At 46.4% G+C, this 14,716-nt stretch overlaps 1 protein-coding gene across 3 annotated transcripts in view; it reads left to right on the forward strand.

Moving 5' to 3' along the window:
• itga7 (integrin, alpha 7) overlaps positions 1 to 14,716 on the forward strand; it is a 43,355-nt gene that overhangs the window by 15,412 nt on the left and 13,227 nt on the right. For 2 of the 3 annotated variants that reach the window (XM_066708290.1, XM_066708292.1), the window contains exons 2-7: positions 6,283 to 6,410; positions 7,118 to 7,197; positions 7,748 to 8,003; positions 9,261 to 9,392; positions 13,887 to 14,094; positions 14,292 to 14,485. In XM_066708290.1, coding sequence (XP_066564387.1) covers positions 6,283 to 6,410; positions 7,118 to 7,197; positions 7,748 to 8,003; positions 9,261 to 9,392; positions 13,887 to 14,094; positions 14,292 to 14,485 — 998 coding nt within the window. Of the gene's footprint in view, positions 1 to 6,282; positions 6,411 to 7,117; positions 7,198 to 7,747; positions 8,004 to 9,260; positions 9,393 to 9,786; positions 9,895 to 13,886; positions 14,095 to 14,291; positions 14,486 to 14,716 lie in introns of all 3 variants that reach the window. The other variant, XM_066708291.1, reaches the window with a different exon arrangement.

Raw genomic sequence — 14,716 nt, forward strand, 5'->3', positions numbered from 1 at the left:
TTAGCCGTGACAAGCTTTCAAATTCCAAAACTGTACATTCAAATGGCGGAGACCAGGCGATGAATAAGTTATAGCTGGGGGGATGATTATCCTTCCACACATTGTCAAACTGTTGCCAAACTGTCTTTGGGGGTTTTATGGTCAGATACCACGGCTGCTGCTGTATCCAGCCCCGGTCAGGCCCTCTATTCATCTTTGTCACATGTAAGGTTTTGTTTTCTTTTCAGTTTTCTTGCTAGTTTTCTTGCTTGTGCTAGCTGCTATTCCCTGCTTTCTCTGTTGCATTACTGTTTTGTTCCAACCTGTATTTGGCATTATTTACCATGTACAACTACAACTGGCTCTGATTTCTGCTTTAAGATTTCACGCTAAAAACCATCCCCTTGTCCAGGCAGGTAATTAGACAATAACCTCATTTGCTGTTAACGACCACATTTAAAGGGTGGAGTGACCTTCAGCAGAACAGGATCCTTGTGTGAATAAGAGCTGTATAGACCTTGAAGTATGAAGGTCTGATGTCTTGCCGTGATTGGTGTGGGGAATGGAAATTCTCAGCTGGGTTTGATGGAAGAGGCTCGGTGAATCTGCTAGCAGGTGCCACCCAGACTGAGGCGGGGCACTGGAAACCCCCACTGACCTCTAAACCCTGTATGGCATCTTTCCATTGGGGGAGTCAATCCCAGCCAAACTGCTTTCAAAAGGAAAAAAAACAACAACAACAACACCCCTATTAATTATGCAATCCCTTCCTTCAGACAAAGCCATCAGCGGTGTTAATAATGCAATGAATGTGTGAGTTTGCAATCTTGGTGGAAGTGGGGGGTCAGTGTTTCTGCATCTTTATTCATCCAGAAGTAAATTGTTTACTTTCAGATAGATTATTTGTTTTCTACGTATTCAAACACTGATCTTTTCATTTAATTTCCTTTCCCGTTTTTGCTGCCCTAAACTCTTCTGTCCTTGTGGTAGCTTTAATTGTAAGTTAAGAACATAAGAACATAAGAAAGTTTACAAACGAGAGGAGGCCATTCGACCCATCATGCCCGTTTGGTATCCATTAATAACTAAGTGATCCAAGGATCCTATCCAGTCTATTTTCGAAGGTTCCCAAATTGTCACTTCAACCACATCGCTGGGGAGTTTGTTCCAGATTGTGATGACTGTCTGTGTAAAGAAGTGTCTCCTGTTTTCTGTCTTGAATGCCCTGAAGCCCAATTTCCAAGGCCGCTAAGTCCCCTTCAGGTATTTACTTCATACAAGCCGAAACTAAAAGCTTTTAGCATAGCAGCCAGACTTTCCGCAGTCACGGCCAGCAGCCACAACAAGGTAATTCAAGAACCACATTCTTAACGGACACCACGGCGTCAGACAGAGAGATAAGGGGCAGGGTCCCCTGAGACTGATGGGAAGACAAGGGCTGAACTCCCTGACCTGCCATTAGAAACGGGATGAGGATGAGTGTTTGGATTAGTGACAAGGATGGCGGAAACAAGGATCGAAGCCTCTCTACCGCCCCCTCCCGCCTTGGGGATCGGCCCCTGAATGAGATGCTAAGCACAGGGGCAGTGAGGCTGAAAATGAGTGGAGGTGGGCAAGGGAAGCCATCGCCTTCAAGGGAGTTTGTGTTTGGATTCTGCCTGAGCCCGACGCATGGGAATGAGGTCACCACCCCCACCCCCCCAATAAAATGGTCTTACAGCGTTAATGACCGTTCACTTCCAGCACGACAGCTTGTTCCCCCTGTCTGCTGAATGAAACACTATCTGCCTGAATCCGACCGCATTCTGAAGGGTGTCTTACCACAAGAGGTAGTTAATAATTACTATTATTATATTTCTTTGCAGACTCTCTTATCCAGGGTGAGTTACAATTTTTACAATATATCACATTATTTTTACATAAATTGTCAATTTATACATACAGTTTATATAGCTCTCCACTCAGGAGTCCAGAGCCTTGACCGCTCCACTGCAGAGGTGGAAAGAAGGCAAGCTAGCTTTTAGTGGGGTTTTCTTGCATTGTGGTGTTGGAAAATCACAGTTTCTGCAGTGATGTCCTATGAAACACTTAATGTTTTCGTGCTAACACTGGGATTACATAACTGTTAAGAGAAAACTCCTCAGTTTGACTTTGGATTGCATTTCTGGCATTCCTGGAACAAAAGGCACATAAAAAGTCTGCGTGTTTGATTTTCAGACGTAGGTGTAACATTTTATAACAGTCATTGATCTTTTATTTTTTCTGGCCACTGACTTCGATCTAGCACTGCCTCAGTGAGAGACGAGGAAAAAGAAAAAAGTAAAACTGGAAAGCTGAGCAAGTCTGTCCCACAAGCCCTTATTAGGAGAAGTAACAGTAGAACCAATAGAGTGAATCCACAAAGATTGGTATCCCCCTGTGGATGGCGTTCCCTGAGTGGGCTCAGTGTTCAACTTTGCTGTGCTAACTCTGTGCCCCCTTTGCACCGCCTTGAGCTGGCAGAGAAGAGGGCCGGCTGGCAGCAGCTGGGCATTCCTCTGGGCTCCATCACCATCGCACTCGGGCTGTATGTGGGGGGGCTGCCATGACCAATCCAGGGCTGTGAGGGAAGCTTGGCTGGAATTCTTGCAATGGACACGGTGCTGAACCTCCCCCCCCCCAACACACATACACACTCAAAAATTCACCCTTTATCTCTTGAAAGAGAAGGACCAGGCCTTACACTCACATCCGTGTCACATTTGCACAGAAACCAAGAGTTGAGTACACTTGTCAAGTCATGGCCATGTGTTCACTGTAAAGGCCTGTGACTCAGGTGATAAGAACGGAAGAGACTGCAGTTTTAAATCTCTTATAGCTTCACACTCATCAGTGTCGTGTCAAGGGGCTGTCCGGACAGGATGTGTATGCAATACGTAGATGGGCATGTAGAAAGATGAGGTGGGACCTCCAGAAACAGAATAAAAACAAAGAATCTGCTTTGTCATTGTCCCAGTTGGGACATATTATATTTATATCAGATATTCAGGGTTGAATAAAGTCATGTATTTAAACGGACAGCTTTGCTGCAGAGTCGCAGAGAAGAAATTATTTTGCAATCTGTGTAAAAGCAGCCTTTTTCAATTCGAGGTGTCAATGCTCCCTGGCTCTGGTAATTCCCTTCAGATTAAAAGCTCCTCTCAAATACGGTCCTGTGCTCATCAGAAAGAAAGATGGGGGCTAGGTGATCAGCCTGGTTGGCGTGGATATGTGTGCCATCATGCCTGACTGAGTCTTTTGAATGGCTCAGATAGAACTGGAGGCCCACTAGCAGCATACCCACAAAACCCAGCTGCATACCAGCCCGGCCCCCACTGCTCACCACCTGCCTCCCAGCCCATAGTGAGAGGGGTGGGGGAAATTGGAGAGGGTGGTAATTTACACAAAGGCCACCCATACTAAACCACCACCCCTCCTCCTCCAATCACTGTACCCTGCTGTGAACTTGCAATGTAAAGGTCCTCCCAACTGTTTTGTATAAGAGCTAGCTCATACAATACATATGTGCCTGCTGAAACTATAGTACAACAAAGTAAACTATTTTGTATAGTAGTGCAAAATAAAAATCCTGACAGGAATAAAGGAGACTAGCCCATAAAACAGGGATAAATCCGAGGTAGACACAGAGACACAGGGAGATACAGATTGCTGAGAGTGTGTCTGAAAGCATATTGTATTGAGTACCACACTATACATCAGGAGCTGAGTCACTCGGCTCTTCCGAGAAACAGTTTGAGTCGGCGCACAAAGCTGGTGAGTGCTGGCAGGCTCTGGCATACGGAGACACTTCCCGATGCCCTCTCTCTCTCGCTCTGCTCAGTGAAGACTTTTACGGTGCAAGCTTCCCCTGTGGTGGCTGTTAAGTGGCCCGGCATATAGCAATCTAAGGAGAAACGACAACCCCCAGACTGCCAGGAGAAATGAAATAATCTAAAAGCTTTGATGATGCAAACTACTTTTTCATGGAAAGTGATTCAATTCAGCAATTTGTAGCAGCACTTGGATTACATAAGCCATATGCAGTGATTATATCAGACTGACAGGTATTGCATACGCCTCCAGAGATCCATTTTACTGACTGTACATGGCATATTGGTCTGACACTGAGTAAGGGCTGAAAAATCACTTGTCTTTAGTACCAAGGCATTTAACGTGTGAGGGACATTAGGTGCACAGGTTCTAATTAGAGTAACTACAGTACAGTACACACACACACACACAGTGACTAACAGAAGGATCAGAACACATTGCACTGCCTTGACCTGGGATTATACTTAAAGGAAACATATATACCTTATACATCACCAAGAAAAGGCAGAGGTGCAGATGGAGGGAGGATGGGGGGGTCTTAAAGAACAGCTGTAAAGATGTGGTGGTCAGATTGGCGGGGCTAGCAGGAGGTGGGTGTAAGGGTTGGGGGTAGGCATGTGGGATGTGGGTGGGGGGGGGTGTACAGCTGTCCCCCCTCCCACCCATACACTCACTTCTTTGACTCATAACCTGGCAGGCAGCAGCACAGCTACAACAATAGGAACCGGCAGCTGCGGCCAGGTTGTCTAAACAGAGTGTCATGGTGAGGAGCGCAAGATTACCTACAGGACTGTGCCCACCTCATACACACACACACACACACACACACGCAGGTCTCTCTCATGCCATATTAAGCAAGTAGCCTCCCTGCCTTCCCAGCAGGCTGTTCGTCACTCTTAGTGTCATGATCCCTTGCCGTCTCCTCAGCTGCCCTTCCTCACAAAAAAGCGCAAACTTCAAAAGCCTCCAAATGCAGCCCAGCGACTAAACTACTGCGGCCTGGTGATATAGCACAAAGATTCGAACTGCTCATTAGTATGCAGAACAGTTAGTACATCTCTCTAACATGTACAGATTTTAAAAAATACAATCTTTACCAATGGTGAAGTTCAGTGAATGGTTTTGAAAACTTCTTTGGTGCCCCAGTGTTTCCTCCAGAATAGGAATGGGGTCTTTCATTATCAAGAGGCAGAGTGGTCGGTGGGTGGCAAATTGGTTCAGTTTGGCACTGTTTTGCCATTAATGTATCCCGAAAAGCAGCTGATGATTTTATAAAGGGGGGTGGGGGGGTGGATGGGATTAATGTCTTATTTTCCCACAGGGTAGTAGTGCTCATTACATCTGATGGCTTGATAATGACTGCATGTTGGTTTGAGAACTGCTGTAAGATCACGAGGCGGAAGAATTCAACTTAATGATGCTGTAATCAGGAGATAGGGCCGTGGCGCGTACTGTGACATCTGGAGGAAAACGACAAGGCTACAACAAGATCACAATCAGCCAGGGCCTCAGAGAATCAAGCCAGTCTCTTTTAGGTTTCCAACATGGTGGAGGGCCGAGCATTGTGGGAGAACAGCCCTGATTCCTGGTTGGTAATCAGGACAGCTGTGCAGTCGGCCCTGCCTCTCGCTTCCCCTGATCCCTGCGCGCTGTCATGGGTGAGAGGGTTGGTCTGGAATGTGGCTCTGTGCGCTGTTTTTAAATAGCCCCCGTGAGGAGCCAACCAGCCAGCCCAAATAAGGCAGATTTCAGGGCTGAGAGCTGATATACCAGCACTGGGTGACAATAGAGCACCGTGTGTGTGTGTGTGTGTATGTGCGTATGTGCATATGTGTGTTTGTGTGCATCAAGAGAGGAGTCCACACTGTTACCCTCAACACCCTCATATTTAACCCTGGTGTTGCCATAGTACAGCACAGCAGAAAGGTCCTGGTATGTGCAGTATGTTTTTCTGTACAATACAATTGATCCCACTCCCAAAGCAGTTCCTTATAAAATTGATCCTGCACATCACCTACATTTTTTCCAGTTCAGTTTTGATCCTGTCACATGTGTGTGTCCTGATCCAAAGCTGTCCCGAAGGAAATGTGATCGGGGACACAAAACCTTTATTTTGTGCGTATATGGTATGACGCTGATTTCCTTCCCCCTGCACACATCCTGGCACAAAGCTTGTAGGAAATCCGTGCCAATGCTGGGTCTACTGATATGATCTGTGATGATGTTGTGAATCAGAACTGAAGCCGAGACAACAATAGCTTCATGACAAAATCAAACATGCGGCGACAGGTCACAAAAGTCACACTATAAAGTTCCACAAGTGAGCCAAAGCAGACCTCCATTGTTTATGAAAAGTACATCCCTCTAATACTGTTTTATTGGGTTAAGTATTTTACAATCAATAATTAAAACATTAAAAACTAATGCCATGTCTTTTGGGTGCCGTTTCCTCAGGATCCTGGTGGGGGCGCCACAGGCCCGCGGCATAGTGACAGACGGAGCCAGTCGCACAGGGGCGCTGTTCAAGTGTCCAATCACAGCGGAGGAGTGGGACTGCGAGCGAGTGAACATCGACAACGAGGGTGAGGCTGAGCCCGACAGAGGGATTTAGGGAGGGATTTACCCCAGCCAGGGATATGACCCATTTCTGAGCAGGTTTCATCAGTGTGAAAGCACGGGCATGGGTAGAAAGGGTGTACCCAACCGGCTGCACTCTGGATAGGGTTGACCCTGGTAGAGGAATGGGTTAGTATGAAAGGGGCTTGAAATTCAGTAGTGAACCTCCGATGAGCACCTGAGATTTTTCAGGCTTTTCTGGAAGGGACACAATGTGCCGTGTCTCCTCTGCTGGCTGTGTCCATTCCTGGAAGTCTTGAAAGAAACCTGACACAAGGATTATACAGAGTTCTGCCTCATAAAATGACTCAAGTAGCTCATCCTTGGCCTAGCTATGATACAATCTCTATAGCTCGTACCATAAATATACATGTGTCCTGCATACTAAATTTCCTTAATAAAAAAAAATGACTTCATAGACCATCATTTTTAAATCAGATAAAGTGTGGACATGGCATTTAAATTCTGGGCTTCTGACCATCATCTGAGACAAGAGGCCATTTGTAATTGTATGGATGTTGTAATAGATTGATCATTTTTCTCTGGGTCTGATCTCTTTGCTGTTGACAGTGCACAGAAAGGGGGCAGTTTTTCTCATTCAGTTAATAGCCATCCGAGGCCTATTTTCAATACAGTTTTAATCATTAATTTCCCCCCCCTTCGATGTCCACAGTGAGCGCTAATCGGGAGAGCAAGGAGAATCAATGGCTCGGGGTGACAGTCAAGAGCCAGGGCGTTGGAGGAAAAGTGGTGGTAAGGAATTATTTTAATTATTTAATTACACTGTGTTCAATCTCAATATCACAGAAATGAAAATATCCCAACAGCCCTAGGTTGTGTGACTGTGTGTTTGCTGTGCTGCAGAACTTTTAGTTGAACCTGTTCAGGTACATTTCTGCTGTTTCTCTGTGAATAGAGACATTCAGCACAATGGTATTGGACAGTGCGGGCACCAAACTGTGATCTGTCCGATCATTGAAAATTGATCCTTCAGGCTGACCCACACCGGCCTCAAAGCCATTTTCTGGTCCTGGTTTTGATAGATGGCAATCTAATATCTTTGCTTTCTCATCCTTGACATTAGAAGATGTTCTGTAGTTCATATGCAGTACAGGTTTGGAGCAGGAACTCTACAAGGCATTTAAAATGTGTGGTGGCATAGGGCCGCATTATGCAGAGCAAAGTAGGAGAGCTTACAAGCATTACCCAGCCCAGTTATAAACCAAATATAAAAGTACAAAAAAAGCATGTTCAGATCAGGCCCTTAGAGAATCTGTGCCCTCCTCCCATTTCATTGACCCAGACATGCGCCCACCTGTACGAGTTGCGGCAGCGCGTGAAGCAACCCTCGGAGACGCGGGACCCCATTGGGCGCTGTTACGTGCTCAGCGAGGACCTGACAGAGCGGGACGACCTGGACGGCGGGGAGTGGAAATTCTGTGAGGGGCGGCCGCAGGGGCATGAGCAGTTCGGCTACTGCCAGCAGGGCATCTCCGCCAGCTTCACCCCCGACAAGAGGTACATCCTCTTCGGGGCGCCGGGCACCTACAACTGGAAAGGTGAGCCTAGGTGCAGGGAGGGGGAGAGTTAGTGATCGCTTTCACAACAAGGTCTAGTCTTCCATTTCCTCTCTGTTGTCATTTCCACCCAATCTGAAACTCTCAGTTGAATCAATTAAGAGGAACAAACAACTTATTCCATTTGCATTAGCATCCTTATGATATTTTGATTTATTTAATTTATGGCTCCAGTAGATAGATTTAAGCAGCACTTATTAGTTTGATACCATTGAAGCACACCTAATTAACGTAGAAATAACATGCAGTACACTAATCTTTTTTTAATGAAACCTTTATTCATATTAATTGATTTGTTATCTTATTTTTCCTCATGTGCGACTTTTCAAATGTTCAGTGCAACACCTGTTCAAGCCTGAAGGCACACTAATGTGTCGGGGCACACGGGTTGCGAAACAGTGGTCTCAGAGACACTCCTGTGTTTGCTGTTTACGTTTTTGAACCACATCAACAGCAGGGGGGTCTGTCTGTCTGACATCAGTAGCAGCTGCTGGAGAGATGCCAATTGCGGCCCCTCGATTCATATCAAAGTTCAATGGAGGGCGTTCCTGTGGCCGGTTCTTGACAGGATGTGAACAGGGGAAAGATCAAACACGAGCACATTGCTCAGGCGGTTCCAGAAACGCGTGGGGCGAGGTCCCGTACAGTGCCTTATTCTCTGGGATGCTATTTGAAGTATGCCGCTCCTCTCCCATTTTGCACATAACACTCTTGTGATTATACCGGCACCTACTGGACAATGAGAGCATAGCACACTCCACACACCTCCAAACAAATTGGATGTTTTTGAAAGGGTGCGCACAAGGACGTTTTCAAACCCTTTCTGTATTTCTATACTGTCTTAATGGATCCTGATCCCGAGAGGCTAACTGCTGCGTGATCTTGACCTTGATTAGATTTGTTTTGACATTTGGAAGCTGACTGTGCATTTTTAAATTAATGTCTCCATTACTTTACTAGTTCTTCTTAGTGTGCTAATGTGTGTGTGTGTGTGTTTGGAGTTTGTGTGTCTGTGTTGTGTACTCATGGAGTGTCATCTGTGTAAGAGTTAGTGATGTCTGTGAGTCATGTCTGGCTGAGTATCAGTGTGTGTGCGTTTGTGTGTCTGCATTGTCTGCAGGGTGAGGTCAGCGTGTCTGGATCCTTGGGTGCGTTTCAGTGTGTGCCTGCAGTGTGTCAGTCTGCGAATGCGTCAGTGTGCGAGTGTGAGTGCTGTGGTCTCACCCCTCTGTGTTCCAGGTGAGTTGAGGGTCCAGCTCCTTGACCTGTCTGTGATTGACATTGGCTTCTATGACGACGGGCCCTACGAGGTGGCAGACGAACAGGAGAAGAATGACAAGCTGATCCCAGTGCCCTATAACAGCTACCTGGGTACGGGCAGGCAGGCCGTGGGCATCCGGGGTCTCCATGGTGGCTGAGAACTGTCCCCAGACTCCGAGCCCTCTCTGGCACGTCCCAGAATCCCTCCAGTACTGTAATCCCCCAGGCCAATGCATGGAAAATGGAAATCAAAAAGTTAATCTCTTTGGAAGGTTGAAGCCTTTATTCAAACAAGATGTTGGTTAAGGTAGTCTGAGTGACAGTTCTCAGTCCCTCCCCTCCTTTTGGGGGCACCCATGGTTGGCGTGAGTACCCACCACGATGCCCACTTGATGTGCACATCACAGCACAGACTTTCTCACTTGCACCCCCTCTCCCTCTCCCTCTGTCTCTCTCTGTCTCTCTCTGTCTCTCTCTGTCATCTCCCTCTCTCTCTGGGGCCTAGGGCTCCTGTTCATGACCAGCCCCGTCGAGGACACGCTGGTATACAAAACGTTGGAGCCGTCAGAGCGCGCCACCACCTTTGAGGACGTAGCTCAGAATAGCTACTTAGGTTTGTAGGCAGAAGGAGGCCTTCGTTAGATCAGGTCCCCTGTCCTAGACTACTCCCTCCCCCTCCATCCCTGCTCCTCCTCACTCACTTTGTGCTCTTCTTAGCCTGGATCAGAGACCTTGCTAGCTTCTCCTCAATGACCCACTACCATTGCAGCTCTTAGCCAAAAAACTCAAAAGCTTAGATGCTACAAGCTGTTGACAAATAGTTTTTTATAGTTTTGGATCCATTCTGTCCATCCAGCCAATCAAAAGACAGACCCATTTGCAAACCAATATGCTAAGCTTTATTTTCCACAGTGTTGCGCATGTGTCTGATGACATGTGTCTTGGTGGCATCTAGGGTAAGAGGCCACCATGGTAGTGTGGTGTCTTCCTTGAGAGTTACAGCCGGGGGGGTCTCTGCAGTAGTCTGTGCTAGATTGGTGGTCTGTGTCGGTCTCTGTCCTGTCGGTCAGTGGGAATGCATGTTTATGTGGGTTTTTTCGTGGGGTGACCCAGGCTTCCTTGGTGGTGGCTTCTAAACTGACCCACAGTCCCGCAGAGTTCTGGTTTCTTAGGGCATTCCTCAGTATTACCTCTCCTACCCACAATGAACTCGAGCTCACTGTGCTTGTCTATAGTCCTTGGGGAGTTACTGTTTCCCCTCTGTACATTTTAAAATAATTTTATTCGTCATACGTTTACAATGGGGATTGTTTTTTTGTTTTTTTTTGCCCTTTGAGATGATGGATTTTCAGCAAATGTTGCATTAACTGTGATTTGTATTTTTGCAGATCAGTTTTAAAAATATTACTGGCACGTTAGCCCAAAGACAGAGTATACTGGTGTTGGTCTGCTTTATCTTCAAATCATGAAGCTCTCCAGTGAAGATGCCCATTACGGGATAGATTTGTTTTATTGCTTTCCATTCATTGCAGCAGCTTAATAACTTGGACTGGCTCCGTTCGCACGTGCTCTGTAAATCCAACCCCTTCTCAACTCCTCGATTCCACCGTCTCCACTTCCAGTGCACGGTGTAACTTGCATGTCTCCCCCTCACTGAGCACAAACAAGCACAATTCAAACGGCCTGCTCTGGCTTGGATGGCACCACTTCATTCCCATCCAAAACGCCTTCACCATCTTCTATGTTTAAGCGTGGACAAGCATGTTCCTCTCTATTGGTCCAAGAGCAAACACACACATATGTTGAAACAGTAATCACATACAAAAGAACAAGAATCCCTGTGTGTACTTGTATAATCCCTCTGTACTTGAAGCACGTGGGCTCAACCAATTCCAAATATGGACCCTAGGTATCTGAAAGAGCTCTTGAGTGTCATTAAAGTGTTCTGCCCTGGCAGCAGGTACAATCAGCCTGCTGTTTCAGACTCACACGTGCTGCATCAGCTGCTGCAAAAGGGCATGTTGTCTTCATCTGTGCTTTATGCAGTGCTATCAGTGAGCTGGTGTTCTGTGCAGTCCCTAAACTGATTTAGAGTGAAATAGAGCAGTCCCTTCTATGAAGAAACTTACCCGTAGTTCCTATACACAAAGACGTGGATCAATTTATTGACTGGGTCTAGTTGATTTGGCTTAATCTGATTTTAATGTGACTTGATCCAGCTGATCGATCAGTATTCTTGGCAGCCAGTGTTCCATTATTGATTAACGCTAATGGCAAAGAAACTTCAGCACAGTAAGGGAGTACTCCTACCTGGTGTTTCCACGCTCTGCTGCCAAGCTTATTCAACCAAACAGAACGGGTATGATTTTAATGCTGTGCAGATCCATACCGCAGCTTTGAAATGGATATGAGTGCTAATTGTGTCGTGTTTGACTGCATCTCCTAGTGTCCACGAGAGCAGGCACTCTGGTCAAGCAGCTATCTCATTAAATCTCTGTCACTACAGTGGTGATTAAAAGGGCACCCAACCTCTTAACTTCACAGGCTCCCCAAGTCAATAATTTATGTCCAAACAGTTTGCCAACTGAACTGTGGTCCTTATTGCTTTGTAGCTTCTTTTGTGAATGCAAGAAACAACAATGTTGGCAACTTCTCAAAGCCTTCAGTCATTTTTGAGTATAGTTCAAGTAAATACCAAACGTAAAGTGACACAGCACTTTGGTTTCTGTGGTGACAATATTATTGGCCAGTTTCTAAAGAGGGGGATTTACTTTTAAGAGTAGCACATAAACGAAGATTTGTGACTTTGCAGATGTGCCATATGTGGAACTGCTCACCCCAGTGCAGTTTTACATCAAGCACCTGCCGGTGTAAGGTATTCTCTATAACTCAGAGGATTGCCCGACTCTGCCACCCTGGAAAATCTCATTAACCGTCTGTCTGTCCGTTTGTCCCTGTGTTGCTTTTGCATGAAGGTCCCAGCTACCATAATCCCCCCACCCCTCCACCCCCTCCTCTTCCCTTGCATCTTACTGCATGCGTCTAGTCGTTAGTGTGGACATTTTAATCGGCATGACTGTTATGCTCATCAAGAACAAGTGAACTAATCAACATTGTCTTTCACAGCTGGCTGCAACGAGACCCCAAACACCCCTACATCACAGCGGCTTCCCCTACTTTAAAACACACGCGCCCTCTCATACTTACTCCAAACACACAGCAATGCACAATCAGACTCAGACACACCAGCGATGCACACCACAACGCCGTCACTTCATCGCAGAGATCATATTGCGCTTTACCTTGGGCTCTTTGTGATGTAAGCACAGGTGGTGTAGAACATAGAACAAAAATCCTTAATTTTGTGTAAAACAAGCATCAGAACATGAAGAACAGGGGCCTGCCACATTACTTCTAAAAATATAAATGGAATTGGATCACAGGATGAGTTTTTCTGTCGCTATTTACAGAGCCCTTAGCTAAATTGTACCCTGTCATTAGACCGATCGTTGGTTTGGATTTTTCTATGTTATAGTGGACAGAATGCCACTGACTGGCCTACCTGCTACACCCCCAGTAATTGCAGCTCCTAGTTTTTCTACTTGTCCCCAACTGAGTACCAGTTCCAACTGGCTTTGTCTCTGAGATCAGATCAGGCTTCCAGGCAGTGTAACTCCTGCACTATATACCCACCCAGACCAAATACAAACACATACCATTGAACACCACTTCTTCAAGCCTTTATAAAAAAGGAAAACTAAATCAGTTTTAAATTCAGTCACGCCTTCTTTAGCAAAAACTTTGATTAAACCAGCAGATAATTGACACTTGGCGTCTTACCTTCTCACCTGCTTCTGATCCAGGCTTTGATTTTCTGTAACCTGTGGGCCCAGCTTAAACAGCTAATTACCACAGCAGATTTGCACTGCTGTTCTCTAATGGGCAGCACTAACTTGCTGTAGGAGGCCTCTGCCTTTCTGATGTCAAACCTCGAGAGCGACCCGAGTCAGTGTTTAAGAGTAGTGGCCCTTCAGAACAGGGATAGACCCAAATCCACCAGACAGCAGTGACACACACGAGTAAACTGCTATCCTCAGTCTTGGCCTTTGTTCGCAAAACACCACTCCGTAGCTTTACTGGCGTTTCCTCATAAACACTCTCTTGTAGGCTGAATAATGGGGACAAACCCAGACCATTGACACCAAAGGTAAGTCAGTAGTGTAGGACAGGAGTAGGTAAATCCAGTCTGGGTTGTCATAGGTTTTGTGGGCACCTTTTGATTAGGCATTAGGGTCCCTTAACTGTCCTTCTCGGGTTTAGTGTAATGTTCAACGGGGCCTGCAGGTACATAGGTGTCCCCTGTCACTTGCAGGATGATGAAGACTTGGATCACCTGATTCAGACCTGGCATAAACAGGTGATTTTTTTCCTCCCCATAATGACTTCAGTTGAAATAGAGAACTCCCCTCAGCCCTCGAAGACTGGCAGTGCCTACTCCTGGTGTAGGAGGTTGGAAAAAGCCTGTCAGGACCAGGCTGGATGATGATGAGTGCCAGTCTCTTTCTCTCCCTAACTTTGTCCTCCCCCCCCATCCTCTCCCTCCAGGATTTTCAATAGACTCTGCCAAGGGCATCATCAGCCAGAAGGAGCTGACTTTTGTGGCCGGGGCGCCCCGTGCCAACCACACGGGCGCCGTGGTCCTGCTGCACAAGGACAATGTGTACAGACTGGTACCTAAGCACATCCTGTGGGGCGAGGAGTTGGCATCTTCTTTTGGGTATTCTGTCGCTGCAGCTGACCTCAACAATGATGGGTGAGTTTCTCTCCCTTCACAAGTCACAGGCTTCTTGGTATCTGCATGTGGGTGAGCTCTGTCCACATAACGCTACATGCACATGAAGACAAACCTGGTTAAATGGACCATTAAGCATGCAGATTGTCACTCAATTGATTAAGAGTAAGAAACACTTCATCGTCTCCTTGTTTCCATCCTCTCTTGCTCTCTAACAGTTGGGTGGACCTGTTAGTGGGGGCTCCTAATTTCTTTGACCGGAAGGAGGAGATCGGCGGCGCTGTGTACGTGTACCTCAACCCAAAGGGCCGCAAGGAGTGGGCCAAGCCTGTGCGGCTCAATGGCACCTATGACTCCATGTTCGGTCTGACGGTCAGCAGCGTGGGTGATCTGGACCAGGATGGATATGGAGGTCAGTCTGCGTGTAGTTATGTAATATTAGTAAAATTAATTCCCCTTAAGTGCTCAAGTTGAAGGATGTCTTAGCACAGTGAAGTCCACACACCAGTTAAGGGAAAAACAGCTGTTGGAATTTAAGGACATTTTGGCGCTTGAGGGAACCGGAACTGAAGGCATTGAAATTGAACACAACGCGCTTTATGTTGCTGGCTGTCTTTTTCTCTTTCTTTCTCTCTTTCTTACT

This window comes from Amia ocellicauda, chromosome 7, assembly GCF_036373705.1.
Source record: "Amia ocellicauda isolate fAmiCal2 chromosome 7, fAmiCal2.hap1, whole genome shotgun sequence".
NCBI lineage: Eukaryota > Metazoa > Chordata > Actinopteri > Amiiformes > Amiidae > Amia > Amia ocellicauda.